Below are 19,187 nucleotides of genomic sequence, written 5' to 3'. Positions count from 1 at the left end.
TGCACTTCCTCCTCTCCCCCAGAGATAGCTGACAAGATCTACAACCTGTACAATGGGTACACGAGCGGCAAGGAGCAGCAGGCCGCCTACAACACGCTGATGGAAGTCTCCGCCTCCATGCTGTTCCGCGTCCAGCACCACTACAACTCACACTATGAGAAGTTCGGCGATTTTGTCTGGAGGAGCGAGGACGAGCTGGGGCCCAGGTAGGTGGGTGCGTGAGTGTGAGCGGAGCAGTAGATGCTCCCTGTTCCCATTTGACTTTATTGGAGCCTTTTCTCCATAGGCTGATAATGGGCTTTAGGAAATAAAGAAGGGAGGCAGTCACTCAAGTCATGTCAGGACTCAAGGTGGGAAGCGGGTAAGGAGAATGAAAGAATCTGGGAATTTTAGCTTCTTGGACTTCTGGAATGTTAGATAAGAGAGAGACTTCAGCGCTCTTTCAGTCAGTCCCCTTACCTTCCACTTTCAGTTTTAGAAATGGGAAACGTAGCCTCCTTGAGAACATATGTCCTAACCAACGTCATAGAAGAGCAGTGGCAGGGTCATGGACCCTAATCTAGGGCTTTTCCTTCTCTTTCATAAGAAATCCGAGTTGTCTTTTTTTTTTTTTTTTTTCTGGAATAAAGTCCACTAGTGACCATGACTAAATGCATTCACAAATTCAACATGTATTAAGGCGCGATTTTTTTTTTTTTTTTTTGTCACCGGCAGTGACTATGCCAGCCACAGTGACAGGTGCTATAGAGGAGTCACCCATAACTGACACACAGTCAGTATCCTCTGAAGCTTCCCGAAGTAGCTCTGCAGTGGGGGCTGTGTTTCACATCCTGCACCCAGCAGTGATATCCACTCATTCATTCCACACAGATCAACAGCCCCCTTCTTAGGTTGGTTGTTGGTTATGCACTGTTAAAAAGGCAGAAGCAGTCCCTACCTACGTGTAGCTCACTGTTCCACATAATTAAGCAGTTGCAAAGAATAGGAAAAACCAATATAGTATAGTAATGCATATATGTGAGAGTTGGACTGTGAAGAAGGCTGAGCGCCAAAGAATTGATGCTTTTGAACTGTGGTGTTGGAAAAGACTCCTGAGAGTCCCTTGGACTGCAAGGAGATCCAACAAGTCCATCCTAAAGGAGATCAGTCCTGGGTGTTCTTTGGAAGGAATGATGCTAAAGCTGAAACTCCAGTACTTTGGCCACCTCATGCGAAGAGCTGACTCATTGGAAAAGACTCTGATGCTGGGAGGGATTGGGGGCAGGAGGAGAAGGGAACGACAGGATGAGGTGGCTGGATGGCATCACTGACTCGATGGACGTGAGTCTGGTTGAACTCCGGGAGTTGGTGATGGACAGGGAGGCCTGGCGTGCTGCGATTCATGGGGTCGCAAAGAGTCGGACGCGACTAAGCGTCCATGCATATATATGGAATCTAGACAAATAGTACTGATGAGCCTTTTGGCAGGGAAGGTATGGAGATGCAGACATAGAGAAAAGACCTGTGTACACAGCCGGGGAAGGAGAGGATGGGACAAACTGAAGAAGGAGCATTGACATATATATGCTATCATGCATAAAATAGCTGCTGTATAACACAGGGAGTACAGCCTCGTGCTCTGTGAGCACCTACAGGGGTGGAATGGGAAGCAGGGGAAGAGACTCAGGAAGGAGAGGAGATATATATAATTATGACTGATTTGTGTTGTTGTACGGCGGAAACCAATACAACATTGTAAAGCAATTTTCTTCCAATTAAAAAAATAGAATAGGAGTAATAAGGGTCGAAAGGACAGAGAGGAGCCCTTTGGGGACGCGAGGCCCAGGCACACAGCCTGGGTAACCCAGTGAAGCCCTCCCAAGAACTGAGACTGTGAGGCCTACGGGGTGAGTTGGGGTCAGGCACGTGGAAGAAGAAGACCAGAGGTCTGGGGCCACAGGAGTAGCCTGTGAGATGTAGAGGTACAATACTATGTAGAGCAGGGCTTAAAACCTCGTAAATTCTGAAATTATCATTTGCCTCCACCTTTATGATTTTTGTGGGCTTCCCTAGTGGCTCAGATGGTAAAGAATCTGCCTGCCATGCAGGAGACCTGGGTTTGATACCTGGGTTGGGGAAGATCCTCTGGAGAAGGAATGGCAGCCCACTCCAGTACTCTTTCCTGGAGAATCCCATGGACAGAGAAGCCTGGCGGGCTGCAGTCCAAAGGGTCGCAAAGAGTCAGACGTGACTGAGCGACGAACACTTTCACTTTATGATTTTTACCGTATTCCCACACTATCTGCACTTTATTTTCTGTTTTGTCCTTAGGCCCGCTTATTGCAAGTATAGTTGAAAAGAAAGCACCGTATCATTGTGTAAAGGGAAGACGAGCCCCGTCTACCCTTAATAAAAATTAAACTTAAGCATTCAGTACAATGGAAGAAAAACAAAATACCAGAAAACAATGCAGTTTAAGCCTTGCAGAGCCTGAGGCTTTCCTTTTAAAAGGGAAGATTAGTGAGTGTTAGAGAAGCACTTTAAAACACAGTCCCGAATTAAACCTTTCCCTCTGAAAGTAATCTGGAGGAGGGCAAGGGATTGAAAAAGGGAATCTAAATGCTTTTCCCCGTTGTGATTCATTGTTGTTTAATACTGGACGTGTGATCTTCCTGAGTACCACCTAAAATCCTTTCTCCTGCCCCAGGGGAACCCCTTCCACACTTTGGTAAACACTGCTTGTGGAGGAACTGAAAGAATTTCTGTGCAGTCGGAGCAAAATGTGTGACAGCAGGAGTGGGAAGAGATAAGACAGGAGAGGTCAGCAGAGGCCAGTTCCGAATGCCCTTTAAGCAGGGTTAAAGAGTTTGGATTATCTCTCTAGGGTAATGGGAAGCTTTTCAAGTGTTTTTCACAGGGGGAGATGTTATCAGATCTTCAAGGGAAAAAGATCCCTCTGACAGCCACTGGCCGCCCGGACTAGAGCAGTCCTGACCAGAGGGAGGCAGGGAGGCCCCAGAGGCTGTTGTGATACTAAATCCAGGAGACAGAGTGCAGTGCTCCAGGCCAGGATCATGTCAGTGGTACTGGAGAGAATTGCATGACTTCCTGAAGTACTTAGTGGGCAGCGTGTTATGCTTGAAATAGCTTTAAAATTACCCTGTAAAACAGACAAAATAGGGTATCCTCCCCAGTTTATGAATGGAAAGGAATTGGAGGCCCCCACGGGGTTAAATGAGTGGCACGGAGGCACACAGAGTTTGCTGTGGGGTCTGCTTCTGCCCTGAGCTTTCACCCCGAGCCCTTGCAACACGTGCAGTAACCTTCGAAGAATTCAAGGCTCCGTCGAGGGATAAAAGGGGTCTTTCCCTGGGGCAGACCTTATCTGTTCTGTTGGATCCTGGGTTTGTAACTGTCTCCCTCTCTGTTAGATAAAGGCTAAAAGAGAGCAGACAGACAGACAGGAGCACAGAGCCTCAGATGAAAGCTGCGGCATGAGTCACCTCGGCTAGCATCTTGCCCAGGCACGGAGGAAGGCGTTCTCCCTTTATTGGGCTTTCCCACAGGCTTCAGGGAATTTGGGTGGAAGCTAAACCAGAGCTTCACTCTCGACTTTGTCTTTATCATCTTCTGGGATCCTTTAAGACTCTCCAGGACATCAATCTTCTGGAAAGCCTTTCTGGTCACTCAAAGAGGCAGAACAACCCACTCAGTAATGGACAGTGATAACCCGCTCACCTCCAGCCAGCTGGTCACCAGCCACTGTCTGCCAAACCCCGCCTGTGCCACCCAGCTTCCTCCTTCTTAGGTCTTTCTAGTCTCTGGAGGGAATGTGAGGTTTCCCTGATGCCCCATGCTCGCACGAGCGGGAATCAAGACAGCTGCATCCTGATCCATCCTGGCACTGCTGATAAACTCACCAGGCAGCCTTGGTCTCTCTGGACCTGAGTCTCTTCATCTATAAAGATGAAGAGACTTTCTCTCTTTTCTTTTTTTTTTTTTAAGCAGTGAAAAACCTGTTTTCTAAATAAAGCTTACAAAGAGCCCCAGCTCTTAGCTAGAATGCCAACTCCTCAGGGAAACTTCTAAAATTTCTACTCTATCACACCCTCAGGTTTTAATTTTATGTGTTGTAGCTACTAGTTTAGTATCTTATATTGCTTATCTATTTCATGGTGGTGGTGGTTTAGTCACTTAGTTATGTCTGACTCTTGTGACCCTGTGGACTATGGCCTGCCAGGTTCCTCTATCCATGGGGTTTCCCAGGCAAGAATACTGAAGTGGGTTGCCATTTCCTTCTCCACGGGGTCTTCCCAACCTGGGGATAGAACCCATGTCTTCTGTGTCCCTGCACTGGCAGGTAGATTCTTTACCTACTGAGCCACCAAGGAAGTCCACTTATGGGCTTACTTATGTGTTATCTCTAAGATATTATCCCCACCACAATGTCAATTTATAGTTTATACTTAATGTCCTATCCACTCAGGTGCTAAACCATGACTTATTGAATAATCGGAAAATGGGATGAGTGGATGTGTAAGCCGGATGACTACAGAGCTGTTCTGGTAGGAGTTAGAGGCCGTGACCTGGAGCCCCCTTGCTGGGTCTCCTCTTCAGCTTCCCCGCTCCAATCCCAAGGATCCATGAGGTCTACCTGAGCTATCAAGGACCACAATTGGAAACAACTGAACTCTGTAAAATCTAAATTTTTCTGGCTTAGAAATAACATTATCAAGAAATGCATTGAGAGACTTGAAGAGACCCTCACTTATTAATTTATGGAGTCATTGATTCTTTTATTGCACTTGCTATGTGCCAGACCTTGGGCCAGAAGAAGACAGCTCCTATCTTTGACAGGCTTTGCATCTAGTGAGAAAAAGACTGAAATACGTCACAAGAAGCATGTGATAAAGGGGGTGGGCAGCGCATTTTAGAGCAATGTCTGTCAGACTTTCGTGTGCAGGGGAATTACTTGGAGGTCTGGTTACAATTTAGATCAACTCTGTGTCCTGGAATGGGCTTGAGCATCTGCATTTCTGACAAGTTCTTAGGTGATACGTGGCAACCCACTCCAGTGTTCTTGCCTGGAGGATCCCAGGGACGGAGGAGCCTGGTGGGCTGCCGTCTGTGGGGTCGCTAGGAGTCGGACACGACTGAGCAACTTCACTTTCACTTTTCACTTTCATGCATTGGAGAAGGAAATGGCAACCCACTCCAGTGTTCTTGCCTGGAGAATCCCAGGGACGGGGAGCCTGGTGGGCTGCCGTCTGTGGGGTCGCACAGAGTCGGACACGCCTGAAGCAGCTTAGCAGCAGCAGTGTTACTGGTCTAAAAGCCCTGCTTTGAGTGACAAGGGTCTAGGTGCAGCTGTTGGTGCAGCTAATCCTGGAGCTCGAGGAAGAGTTCCTGGAGAGGACAGTGAGTGTCTGCTCACAAGTCCAGAATAAGCAGGAATCCTAAAGGTGGGAGGGGAGGCGTGCTCTCGTTAGAAGGAACAACCAGTGCAAGGGTGTATGTGTGTGTGCACGTGTGTGTGTGTGTACTCAGTTGTATCCGACTCTTTGTGACCCTATGGACTGTATTTCACGAGACTTCTCTGTCCAGGGAATTCTCTAGGCAATAATACTGGAGTGGGTTTCCTTCTCCTCCTCCAGGGGATCTTCCTGACCCAGGGATCGAGCCCTCATCTCCTGCGTCTCCTGCATTGCAGGCAGATTCTTTACCATGGAGGCATCAGGGAAGCCCCAAGAGTTAGAGAGGGCAGGGTAAGAGAATATACTTCAGTCAGGAAGGACAAATCTCAGGGGAGTGGAGAGTTCAGGGTGAGGAGGAGAAGGGAAGGCCGAAGACGGCAGCTGAAGTCATATCATAATGGCTCTTTATGAGCCCTATTCATGAGTCATTTTTCTTCCAAAAGCTGGGTCAGTGTTTTAAAGAGAGGATCCTTGTGGGTAGATGTACCAGCCTCTCAAATGTTAGCAAGTCTGCAGAACATCCAGGTGTGAAGGAGAAAGGGCAAGACCCTGCCTTGGGTTTCTGTTCTAGCTTCATCACCAGCTTGCTGTGTAACCTTGGACAAGTTGCCTCTCCCCTCTGGGCCTCATTTACAACACAAAAGGGCTGGACTCCAAGGTCCCTTCCAGCTGCAGAGAGGGAACCAGGCAGCCCTGAAGGTCATAGAAACCAGAGAAGAGACACACCAAAAGTGTCCTTTCACCTCTAGCCCAGCATGGCATGTTCTTCAGGAACCCAGGATGGCTAGGACAGTAAGAGTTTTTCCAGGAGCACCCTAGTATCATGAGATGAACTCTGTTAGGATTTTGTTGGCCTCTAACCACCAAGCCCCCAAATGTTCTCTGCTTCTCCTTGGATCTTTGGTTGGGTACCCCTATAAAATTTGGTGACAAAAGAGTGACTCTTACTGCTGCCTAAATCCATCAGGTCAATGTCCTCTGGAGCTTGGTTCCCATGGCAATCACAGGTTCCTGCAAACAACGCTCAGAGAAGACCTGCTGACACCCAGCTGTCCCAGCCATACGGTTCCTATTGGGAGACCTGAAAAACTTTGCTTATAGGTGGTCAGGGGTCAGAATTTGCTCCAATCAAATACCCTTGACCACTCCTGAGCTTCTCAATCCTCTCAGGTATGTCTGATGGAGAGAGAGAAGAGAGTCAGCACTTGAAGAGATTCTGTTTCAGTGAAATTGATCTGTCTAGAGTAAATGTATGTCTACATATTTCTGTTTTTCTTTATATCATATAATGCTTTATTTACATTTTACAAATCACTTTTACATTAATTAATTTGAAAATATTTGCTACATTTTTCAAAATATCTTTATTTTCTTTTTTTTTAAACTCAGTTATATACGTATACATATTTTTTTAACTAGCAGATAATTGCTTTACAACGTTGTATTGATTTCTGCCATACAGAAATTTCTGCCACGTGACTCAATCATGAGTATACATATGTCCCCACCTTCTTGAACCCCTCCTACCCCACCCTTCTGGGTTGTCACAGAGCCCTAGGTTGAGTTCCCTGTTATACAGCAACTTCTCACCAGTTATTTTGCATATGGTAATCACTGCCGATGGTGACTGCAGCCATGAAACTAAAAGACACTTACTCCTTGGAAGGAAAGTTATGACCAACCTAGATAGCATATTGAAAACCAGAGACATTACTTTGCCAACAAAGGTCCGTCTAGTCAAGGCTATGGTTTTTCCTGTGGTCATGTATGGATGTGAGAGTTGGACTGTGAAGAAGGCTGAGCGCCGAAGAATTGATGCTTTTGAACTGTGGTGTTGGAGAAGACTCTTGAGAGTCCCTTGGACTGCAAGGAGATCCAACCAGTCCATTCTGAAGGAGATCAGCCCTGGGATTGCTTTGGAAGGAATGATGCTAAAGCTGAAACTCCAGTACTTTGGCCACCTCATGTGAAGAGTTGACTCATTGGAAAAGACTCTGATGCTGGGAGGGATTGGGGGCAGGAGGAGAAGGGGACGACAGAGGATGAGATGGCTGGATGGCATCACCGACTCGATGGCCGTGAGTCTGAGTGAACTCCGGGAGTTGATGATGGACGGGAGGCCTGGTGTGCTGTGATTCATGGGGTTGCAAAGATTCGGACACGACTGAGCGACTGAACTGAACTGAATGTATGTTCTTTACTGCTGCTCTGAATTTGTCCCACCCTCTGCTTCCTCTGCTGTGTCCACAAGTCTCTTCTCTGTGTCTGTGTCTGTATTCCTGCCCTGCAAATACTTTCATCAGTATCATTTTTCCAGACTCCATCTTTATGTGTTAATATATGATATTTGTTTTTCTCTTTCTGATGGACTTCACTCTGCATACTAGGCTCTGGGTTTGTCCACCTCACTAGAATTGACACAAGTTCATTCCTTTTTATGGCTGAGTAACATTCCATTGTATCTATGTACCACAGCTTCTTTATCCACTCATCTGTCAACGGACATCTAAATTGCCTCCCATGGCCTGGCTGGGGTAATGAGTGCTGCAATGGACGGTGGAGTACACATGTGTCTTTTTGAATTATGGTTTCCTCAGGATATATGCCCAGTAGTGGGATTGCTGAGTCATATGGTAGTTTTATTCCCAGTTTTTAAAGAAATCTCCATACTGCTCTCCAGAGTGGCTATATCAGTTTACATTCCCACCAACTATGCCAAAGGTTTCCCTTTTCTCCACATCTTCTTCCGCGTTTATTGTTTGTAGATTTTTTGAGGATGGCCATTCTGATTGTAGGTTTGATTTGCATCTTTCTAATCATGAATGATGCTGAGCTCTTCTCATGTGTTAATTGGCCATCTGTATGTCTTCTTCAAAGAACTGCCTGCTTAGGTCTTGTACCCATTTTTCGAGTGGGCGGTTTGTTTTTCTGACGTTGAGCTGCACGAGCTGCTTGTGTATTTCGGAGATTAGTCTGTTGTCACTTGCTTCATTTGCTACTATTTTCTTCCATTCTGAGGGTTGTCTTTTCATCTCATTTATGGTAGAGACGCTGTATTTCTGTTATCAGCCCCTGTTGTTTCCATGGCGGACATGGCTAATAGATAACAGAAATCATTCCAGGCTTGATTCACTCTAGGCTGTTTCTAAACATAACCAGACAAGAAGGATTTCCCACCTGAAAAGGATTAGAGCCTGTTATGAATTGTCACTGCTTTGTTCTTTGTGAAAATACCCAAGCCTGGGATGTCAGTACACATTCTTCCGTCCAAGATGATGTGAGCTCTCTCCTTGGATATCTTGGATTCACTGTCTTGGAATTTCTAGGATGTTGGAAACAAGAGCAACCTTAGGCTCCTAGAACCATACTCCTATCATTGCAGACGCATTTTCATTTTTTTTTCCTGCATATTTTGACATTTCAGAAATCAAGATCGACTGTGCACAATCGATGTGCACATTATGTTGCATTCTTTCTTCATTTCTTGAAAAGCTGTTATTAAATCAATAGCATGTCTTAAAATTGACAGTGTCTTAGACGGGCAAGACACGCTATGAGTCTGAACAAATGTCCCACAGAACATCCCCCACTAATAATATAGCAATGTATATAATTATCTTCTTCAGTTGCTAAATTGTGTCTGATTCCTTGTGACCCCATGGACTGCCGCACACCAGTCTTTCTGGACCTTCACCATCTCCCAGAGTTTGCTCAAACTCACGTCCATTGAGTCAGTAATGCCGTCCAACCATCTCATCCTCTGTCGTCCTCTTCTCCTCCTGCCCTCAATCTTTCCCGGCATCAGGGTCTTTTCTAATGTGTTGGCTCTTCGCATCAGGTGGCCAAAGTATTGGAGCTTCAGCTTCAGCATCAGTCCTTTCAATGAATATTCAGGGTTGATTTTCTTTAAGATTGACTGGTTTGGTCTCCTTTCTGTGCAAGGGACTCACAAGCGTCTTCTCCAGCACCACAGTTCGAAGGCAACAATTCTTCGGCGATCAGTCTTCTTTATGGTCCAACTCTCACATCCATATGGAAAAACCATAGCTTTGACTATATGGACCTTTGCTGGCAAAGTGATGTCTCTGCTTTTTAATATGCTTTGTCATAGCTTTTCTTCCAAAGAGCAAGTGTCTGAATTTCATGGCTACAGTCACTGTGTGCAGTGATTTTGGAGCCCAAGAAAAGAAAATATGCCACTGTTTCCATTTTTTCCCCATCTATTTCCCATGAAGTAATGGGACCAGAGGCCATGATCTTAGTTTTATGAGTGCTGGATTTTAAGCCAGCTTTTTCACTCTCTTCTTTCACCTTCATCAAGAGGCTCTTTACTTCCTCTTCTCTTTCTGCCATTAGGGTGGTATCATCTGCATATCTGAGGTTGTTGAAATTTCCATCTGTTCCAAACTGAAATACTTTGGGGTTTGTTGAGATTTAGTCATTCTTACCATCAGTTTAGAAATGAGTTCTTGGAAGACCTCATGGTTTCTTATGAGAGAACAAGAAGGACACAAAGCCAAATGTAAATATTTTTGCTAGTCACCTTACAAATCGTATTTCAAACCTGGTGTTGAGGAAATATATTTACACGGCAGTACCCGAGCTTCTGATTTTCTGTTTAATGGGGGTGGTCTGAGGCTAAACTGGATGTGGATATTCTGAAAGTAACTCCAGTGAACCACTGGGAAGCCATAAAACCGTGGCTTCATTGCACACATTCATCATACCAGCTTAAAAATGTGTGTATGTATGCATGTTTTCAAAATGGAAATGCCTTTTATTGTACTTTGTCCTAAAAGTAATTCTTGTTCATTCTGTAATGTGTAAATGAGACAGGTGTGTATATATAAAATTGCAAACTAAAATGTTGTTCCCTGGACTCCTAGTCTCTACCCAGAGATAAAGTTGGTAACAATGTGCACATATTTCTCCAGAGATCGATATGGATGTGACACGGATCTGCTCATGAGTAAGGAAACTGGTTCAGACTTAAGGATATGTTGACATCTGTAGACCGCATAGTTCCACTTCTGTCCACTCTGCTATGTTGATCAAATACATTCGTTTTGCTCTGTTTTCTGCCTATTTACACTTAATAGCACAAGTCTTTTCCTACAGATGCATATGCACATATGTTGGCTTTTTAAAGGTTCCTTCATTATATGAATTTATCGCACATTAATTTATCCCTCTGTCAAATAAAGACCAACTAGATTTCTTACTTTTTTATTGTAAACAAATATGTATAAACACTTGGCCCAGTTGCCCAGTGACTTCCTTAGGCCCATGTGATGCTCCTGTGTCACTGAAGATCATGTTACCTAGGTTTCTGGCACCTGGCGGGTCCTCGGTCGCCTGTCGTCATTGTCATCCCTGATCCTCAGGGTTGTCCCCTCTTATTTTCATTTACTAGAACATCATAACTGTTTTCCTAAATGCCCGCCCCCCTTCAGGGACACACCTGACTCCTACTTGCGGCACTTCTGCAGGAGACAACCTTCCGCATCATGATCTGCAGTTTGCACGTGTCACTCTTACAGAAGCGAGTGGGCTTCTCCAGTTGTGGCCTGACAGGCCAGCTCAAATGGAAGACCTTATTTCCCTGCATCTGCCCTCTGTGCTTCCAGAGGTGGTGCTCCAGTTTGTTTGCAGCCGTGCCGTGCCACTGACTCTCATCAAGCTTGAGGTCAGCTAACACAGAGACTTAAGCTTAGCTCAAGGAGACAGAGATTAGGGAGAGAGGCCAACGGAAATGTTCCCTTGCTGTCTCTCCTCTTTTGCCCCATCCCATGGCTCCCTTAGAATTAGATTCTGTCCAATAACTGTGTCAACAGCGAAGTGGGTAATGGTGCTGGGAAGAGTAGTCACTTAAGGTCCTGCAGTTCCCGGAGAAGCGGCGTCCAAGCCCAGCCGCTGACTCCTTCACAAGCCATCCCTGTCTCAGTCTCGCTGCGGGTACAGTGATAGGTTAATGTGCGCTGTCCCTCCTTCCCCTCTGGCTTCCCATCCTGCTGGGCCCGCGTCCTGTCTCCAAGGAGGAGCATTTCATTTCCGGTATTTGAGAAAAGTGGTCACTCTGACCTGTGCTTTCCCCCTCCAGGCAAAGCGTGGGGGCATGCCTAGCCTGTGATTTATGAATCTCCACTGCCTGCAATGTATTACCCAGCAATCTCACCTTCGGTCTCTCACCCGGCACCCCGCTCCAGCCTCTGAACCCCTCCAACCCTTCTCTTCATGGCTTCACCTTCTGAATTCTCTTGCCTTTGTCTCATTGCACATCTCAATGAAGCATCGTGTATGGTGGAGAAAGAGCAGGAGACAGTTAAGCAAACTAACATTGGTTTAGTTCCTGTTATGTGAAAATTCCTTGTTGGACGCATATGGCAGTCCTACAAAATAAGCATCTCTATCCCCAGTTTACAAATGAGGAAACTGAGGCTCATGGAGAAGAAACGGCTTGCCCTCACATACTCTGGAGCCTATGTCCTTTCCACTGCAGAATATCTTGGCTAACATTCCTGAGAACTAAGCAAATCACCCAGGTCCTCTCATCCTCCAGAAACACTGTTGTTCTCATTTTACTGATGCAGTAACTGGGAGTTAGTAGCGTTGAAGAGCTTGCTCATGATCCACGTAGCTAAGTGATAGAACTAGGATTTGAATCTGGGACTTCAAAACCAAATCTCATCTCAGCTCTAGACACTCAGAGCCCCGATTCTAGTTTTGCTTTTGTTACTCACTTAAGGTGGTCCTTTAGGAAAATTGTTCTCTCATTTCAGTCTTTAGTTTCCATCTATACAAAGGCTTGTCCAGTTGAGTTCCAAGATTATCTCTATGGAAGTGGCTGGGCCCTTGGAGACAAAGCATTTGGACATCTTAGAGGACTTGTCTCCCCAATCTCATTTTGTATTTGTGACTTATGTGGCTGTCTAGATCAGACAATAGGGGCTTCACGGGTGGCTCAGTGGTAAAGAATCGACCTGCCAATGCAGGAGACACAGGAGACGTGGGTTCAATCCCTGGATCAGTAAGGTCCCCTGGAGGAGGCAATGGTAACCCACTCCAGTATTCTTGCCTGGACAATCTCATGGACAGAGGAGCCTGGTGGACTGCAATCACTGAGGTCTCAAAGAGTCGGACATGACTGAGCATGCGTGCACACATGCAGATCAGACAATGACTCTCCATTGCCCTCAAAATAGAATACTTTACCATGGCTCAAATGAGTCTGGATGGTCTGATCTCTACCAAACTGACTCGTCTCCCACCCATTCTTTGCACTAACCATTTCAAAAAAACTGATGGTTTATGCTCTCTTTAAACCAGTGAGCAACTTCCTCTGCCTTCCCATCTACCTGTGTCACCTTTGAACAACTAGCTCAGATGTTATGCCCCCTGGGAAGATTTGACTGAGTCCCCAAATTAATAATTGAATGTCCACTGTATATATTCCCATGCTGCTGCTGCTAAGTCGCTTCAGTCGTGTCCGACTCTGTGCGACCCCATAGACGGCAGCCCACCAGACTCCCCTGTCCCTGGGATTCTCCAGGCAAGAACACTGGAGTGGGTTGCCATTTCCTTCTCCAATACATGAAAGTGAAAAGTGAAAGTGAAGTCGCTTAGTCGTGTCCGACTCTTCTCGACCCCATGGACTGCAGCCTACCAGGCTCCTCCATCCATGGGATTTTCCAGGCAAGAGTACTAGAGTAGGGTGCCATCGCCTTCTCCGATATATTCCCATAGCTCCGAGCATATCCTCAAACCTGGAACTCTGCTTCTGCATTAGAAGCTGTTACTATTTCTATCTGTCTCCTGGCAATGGCTTATAGAAGTGCTCAAAGCTTAAATCAGTATACAAATCATGGTGGTGGCGGCGGTGGCGGCGCTAATGATGCTTTCTACTAAGAGTTTTGCACATATTAACTTATTTAATTATTGCTTCAACTCTATAATGTGGACAAATGTGATCCCCATTTTATGAACAAGGAAACAGAAGAAGTAGCTTTTTAAAAGTAGGCAAAGAAGCAGGCCTGCATCCCTAAGTACAATGGCAAGAAATGAGCAACACTTGGATGTGTCTCTTCCTGGTTCCTTTCTGCTGGTCTTACCCTCCCCCAGTTCGATCCTCCTCAACGAAGCCAGAAATGTTTTTAAGCAGTTTGTCTCTGAAAACTGTTGCTTGGAAGTCTTCAGTAAGTCCCCACTTACCCCTATGGAGGGCTGATTATAAATTCATTGATTTCTTCTTTCATTTTTAAAACAACCTTTGTGGTAGACTTCTCTCATAGCTCAGTTGGTAAAGAACCTGCCTGCAATGCAGGAGACTTGGGTTAGATTCCTGGGTTGGGAAGATCCCCTGGAGGAGGAAGTGGCAACCCACTCCAGTATATTCTTGCCTGGAGAATCCCATGGACAGAGGAGCCTGGCAGGCTACATACAGTCCATGGGTTTGCAAGAGTCGGACTGAGTAACTTTCACTACTACCTACGTTGTAGTAGACCTAGTCATTATTCCCATTTGTGGGTAAGAAAACTGAGGCACAGTTTGTGAAACAATGTCCTCAATATCACAGAGCTAGTAAGTGTCTGGGGCAAGATTCGAACCTCAGCAGTCACCATTACTCTATACAACCCACGCCCCAGCTTCTAAGCTCCAGTGGCCTGGCTCCTGCCACTTCTCCAGTTTCCCACTGTGAGCCCACTTGCACACCATCTGCCACCTCTAAACCCCTTCTGTCTGTGACTTTCCCTAGGCTTCCTGTTATGCCTTTTCCCTCTTCTTTGTCCAAACCCTACTCATCATGGAGACTCAGCACAAGTTCCCCCCTTTCCAGGAAGTCTTTCTTGATTTCCCAATCCCACACGATACTGTCCTCTGTTCCCCACAGCTCCCACATTTCATTTTATTGTTGCTCTTGCCACCTGCCTTGCAGTTTTCCACTTGTGTACCTTTCCTACTGAATTGGGAACTCTGCTGTGCAACAAATGCTCAGCAAAGGTACAAGCAATGACTCTGTCTCCTTTAACTTCATCCCCAACCCGCTGGTCAAAGGAAGAAGCAGGTTTGGAGATGTTCAAGTTCCCCAGGACACAGAGCTGCTAAGGAGCAGAGCAAGAGCTGAAATGAGGAGGGCTGGGAGTAAGCCCCTCTGGTTCCCCTCCCCACCCCGGGGAGGCGCCTGCCAGAGGCGAGAGAGCCCTGTGGGGCGAGTGTGATTATGAAGCTATGAATTCTTGGCACCTCAGGAAATATTCCACCCAAGTGGTGAGCTATACAAAGAGGACTTTTTGAAAGGCACCTCCTAAATCATGCCCACAAGACCTACACACATAAGCCCGGCCCTTTTCTAGCCGCCATGCAGGTGCCTGACACAGTCTCGCATTTGTGGGGTCTGCTGTCGTAAAATGCCTCCCTCCTGGGGGTCTCCAAGGGGCATGCAGAGGACAGCAGGAGAGGGCCTTGCCTGTGGCCCCTCAGGATCTCCAGGCATCTTGAGGATGCGGAGATGTAGCAGAAAGTGGATCCCATGTGGAGACAGACACCCGGACGGCAAAGCTGACTTCTGGTGTGACCCTCTCGAAGCCTCCGTTTCCACAACTTTCATGAGACCATGTTGTTGGTTCTCAAATGGGGTGATTTTTTTTTTTTTTTTAAATTTTGACTTATTTTTGCTGTGCTAGGTCATCACTGCACACGGGCTTTCTCTAGTTGTGGTGAGTGGGAGCTACTCTCTAGCTGCGGGGCCGGGGCTTCTTGCTGCCATGGCTTCTCTCGTTGTGGAGCTCAGGTGGTAGGGCACGCGGGCTTCAGCGTTGCAGTGGGCAGGCTTAGTTGCCCCGTGGCATGTGGGATCTTCCAGGACCAGGGACCAAAACCACGTCCCCCTACATGGCAAGGTGGATTCCTAACCACTAGAGCACCAGGGAAGCCCTCAAATGGAGTGATTTTGCTTGGCAGAGGATATTTGGTAATGTCTGGACACTGTTTTCTTGTTATGCCTTGGACTGTGGGAGCAGGTATCTTGCAGGCGGAGGTGTAGGGATGCTGCATGACTGCCCCTCCAGCAAAGGATGACCCAGCCCACATGTCGACAGTGCCTTGCTGAGAAACCTTGGGCTGGGTGATCTCAGAGACACTTGCCTTCATTTTCTCTGCAGCCATCAGATCTCCTTGAGGAGCCTCTCTTTGGTGATACATAAAGAGCTCTAGATAAATTCCTAATGATGATCACCATAGTCCAAGGCGATTCTTGCTAGGACTAGTGTGCGGTGTGACCTTGATCCTGAGACATCATCACAACAGTTCTCTGGAATAAAAGCTACCCTTTGCTGAGAGCAAAGGGTACTCGAGGCCAGCCTTTGGGCATCTCTCTTAGTTAATCTCACAACCAGTTTCTGAAGGTAAGGCTACCATCACTGTTTAGAGACAAGGAGAATGAGAGATGTCTGATTTGGGGATACAGATATAAAGGCTTTCATGAAGTAAAAGCCCAGAAGGTAAGCTTTTTTTTTTTTTTTTTTTCTGACTGTGAGAAAAGAGTATGAGGGAAGAGCAGTAAGACAGCAGACAGAGAGGGACATGGTGACTGTTCAGACCTAGTGGGTGACCACTTCAGTGGTTACCTTTATGTTTGAGCTCGGTTAAGTGGTGTCATCTCTCTGGAACTTGGGTTCCATACTCATTAAATCTAAGGGGAAAGTATTTTCAGGGTTGTCGTAAAGGTTAAATACAGATTTTAAAGTGTATATACATTGCTTACCCAGCATCTAGCATGTGGTGTTAATTTATTTTAGTTATTATTCTTTTTGTCATTTATCATCATTATAATAATTATTACTTGGCCAGAGTTCTAAGGCTTATAAGTTTTTTTTTTTCTCATTTCAAATTTAATAAAACTACAAATTATGTTTTATATTGTAGAAGTGAATATGTTAGGTCAAAACTTACACCTCTCTCTATTTTATTATTATTATTTTTTATTATAGTTGCTTTACAATGTTGCATTAGTTTCTGCTGTACAGCAAAATGATATGAGCATATCAACCACACATATAAGCATATGTCCCCTATTTCTTGGGTTTCCTCCCCATTTAGTTCACCGCAGAGCATTGAGTGGTATTCCCTATACTATACAGTAGGTTCTCGTAAGTTATCTATTTTATTCACAAAAGTGGAAGTGAAAGTCACTCAGTTGTGTCCAACTCTTTGTGACCCCATGGACTATACAGTCCATGGAATTCTCCAGGCCAGAATACTGGAGTGGGTAGCTATTCCTTTCTCCAAGGGATCTTCCCAACCCCTTGGGATTGAACCCAGGTCTCCCGCATTGCAGGCAGATTCTTTACCAGCTGAGCCACCAGGGAAGCCCATAATATATATATGTCAATCCCTATCTCTCAATCCATCCTACCCCCCCTCCTCTCTTGGTATCCATGAAATTGTCCTCTCTTTCACTTTTTGCACATGGCACAATTGAGGACAAATTCCAAAGTGATTTTTGAACAAGTGTTCACAATATCACACTTACAGTTAGAAAACTGTTGGGACAAGAAGCCCTCATCCATCCATTGACCTTTACTGACCACCTCGAAGTCCTGACCCTTTGACCTGGGCTCCTCTAGTTTCATCACCGTCCCCTCCTGTCTTCCAGGAAGGCCCACCTGATCCTCCGGCGGCTGGAGAGGGTGAGCAGCCACTGTTCCAGCCTCCTGCGAAGCGCCTACATCCAGAGCCGTGTGGACACCGTGCCCTACCTCTTCTGCCGCAGCGAGGAGGTCCGGCCTGCGGGTATGGTGTGGTACAGCATCCTCAAGGACACCAAAGTCACGTGCGAGGAGAAGATGGTGTCCATGGCCCGGAACACGTACGGGGAGTCCAAGGGCCGGTGAGGGCGGGCACCGCCCTCCGTGAGCACAGGGACTCTCCGGGGGAGGGCGAGCGGTGCTCCCGTGGATCCGGGGCCTGGCAGGGGGTGGAGGACCCTGAGGATGGGCTTGGCGGAGGAGGCTTGCCAGCAAGGCCAAAGCAGACTCTCTTGTGGATAGCCAACGGAGAACTTTGTCACCACTGGATTTCTTCATTTGTCCCCAGCTTTTATTTTTTCTAAGGTATTATTTGACTCTATCAAAGTCTCTCCTTTTTAAACTTTTTCTTACGGATGGCAGTCAGTCCCGAGGCAGGAGCTTTCAGTTGGAGACCCAGCGGCCTTTCCTCTACTTCCTTCCTCCTGCCATCCACCCCCTGGCTTCCTTCCTGCCGTGGACCCCAGGAGGAGCCCTGTGGAGAGCTAGTTGGACCCCCTTCAGCATCAGGAAGGAGGCCCCGAGGATCATTGGCAGTGAGGAAGCTTGGGTCTTTAGGACGTTCATTTTCCAGACATGTTTGGGTTGGCAGGACCCCTGCCTCTTCCTGCTCCCCGTGGGTCTGCCCAGAGTCCCTGCAGGACTTCCCATGCATTAAAAATTCCTATTGTCTCTCTCTCTCTCTGCTTGGGTCGTGTTTCTTCCTGACGGGGGACCTCTGTTTATTCACTCAACAGGTATTTATTGATTCTCTACTATATACCAGGCACTGGGCAATCAGCTAAAGAACAAATTCTCCCTGTAATCAGGGAGCATACAGTGCATCAGAAATTATAGAGAAGCAGCCGGTTACTTTGGGCTGTGGTAAGGGAGGGATGGAGGCTCTTTGAACTACTTGCTGGGTCATGAGACAAACGAAAGGGGTTCCAAAACGCTTTCTTGAAAAAGTGATGCCAATACCTGAAAGATGGGGAAGGGGTGGGGATTAGCTCCAGGCAGGTGGGACACCATGAACAAAAGCCTAGAGATAAGAGGAAAGGTAAGTCAGTCAATGGACATGAGTTTTAGCAAACTCTGGGAGATGGTGAAGGACAGGGAAGCCTGGCGTGCTGAGGTCCAAAGAGCAGGACACAACTGAGCGACTGGACAACAGCAAAGCCACTCAAAGGCTGAAAGCACTCTCGTTGGGAATAGAGATCAAAACAGGAAGAAGCGAGAGGTAAGGCTGGGAGCTGGACAGAGCATTGGAAGCCATGGAGAGAAAGTCTGACTATGTTTCAAGTAACTGAGAACCATTGCACAACATTAGCGGAGGAATCAGCACGCTCTTGAAGAAAAACCATTCCAGTGCCAGCATGGAGGTCGGACTGGAAAAGGCGTTGCAGAGAGTGACTACTGTCATTCTCCAGAAGTGATAGCAGATTGGATCCTGAGGTAATGGGGGAAACCCTCCACCATTAAGTCTCCTTTTAAGTGGCAATTGTCTACTTCCGTTGTGTTACATCCCAGGGAGGGTAATGAGTACAAAGAGGCTTTATAAGTCTTTAAGCTCCTGGCAGTAGCTCAGAGATGCTGGCTTGCTGGAGGAAATGGGATGCAGGTCAGTTATTTCATAATGCAGACATGATACCTGTTAAAGAGTGAGGAATACACTAGAAATTCAGAGGGGAAAATACTGAAGATCAGTAAAGTAAAAGCAGTTGAAAATTAGCTTCCTTCTTAATTTTGATGAGTGCTGATGACATCCATAATCTCTCCCAACCCCCAAAAAACCTACCTGCTGAGTTGTTTTTCCCTCTATGATCCCAATAATCCACACGGGGAAACAGAGCAGAAGGAGATTCTTCCAGACGACCCTGGTGCCTAAAGATCTGCTCAACCTCCAACAATCTAAGCTCAAAGGTGCTCTTTTAAGAAGTTTTACTGTTATTGG

At 46.5% G+C, this 19,187-nt stretch overlaps 1 protein-coding gene across 5 annotated transcripts in view; it reads left to right on the top strand.

Annotated features, from left to right (window-relative positions):
• ASTN2 (astrotactin 2) overlaps positions 1-17,934 on the top strand; it is a 1,056,817-nt gene extending 1,038,883 nt beyond the window's left edge. For all 5 annotated transcript variants that reach the window (XM_061426655.1, XM_061426656.1, XM_061426657.1 and 2 more), the window contains 2 exons: positions 23-206; positions 17,104-17,934. In XM_061426655.1, coding sequence (XP_061282639.1) covers positions 23-206; positions 17,104-17,341 — 422 coding nt within the window. In that variant the 3' untranslated portion in view covers positions 17,342-17,934. The remainder of the gene's footprint in view (positions 1-22; positions 207-17,103) is intronic.
• Positions 17,935-19,187: the final 1,253 nt, after the last annotated feature.

The sequence above is a fragment of the Bos javanicus genome, chromosome 8, assembly GCF_032452875.1.
Source record: "Bos javanicus breed banteng chromosome 8, ARS-OSU_banteng_1.0, whole genome shotgun sequence".
Taxonomy (NCBI): domain Eukaryota; kingdom Metazoa; phylum Chordata; class Mammalia; order Artiodactyla; family Bovidae; genus Bos; species Bos javanicus.
This window is presented reverse-complemented; position numbering and strand designations above follow the sequence as displayed.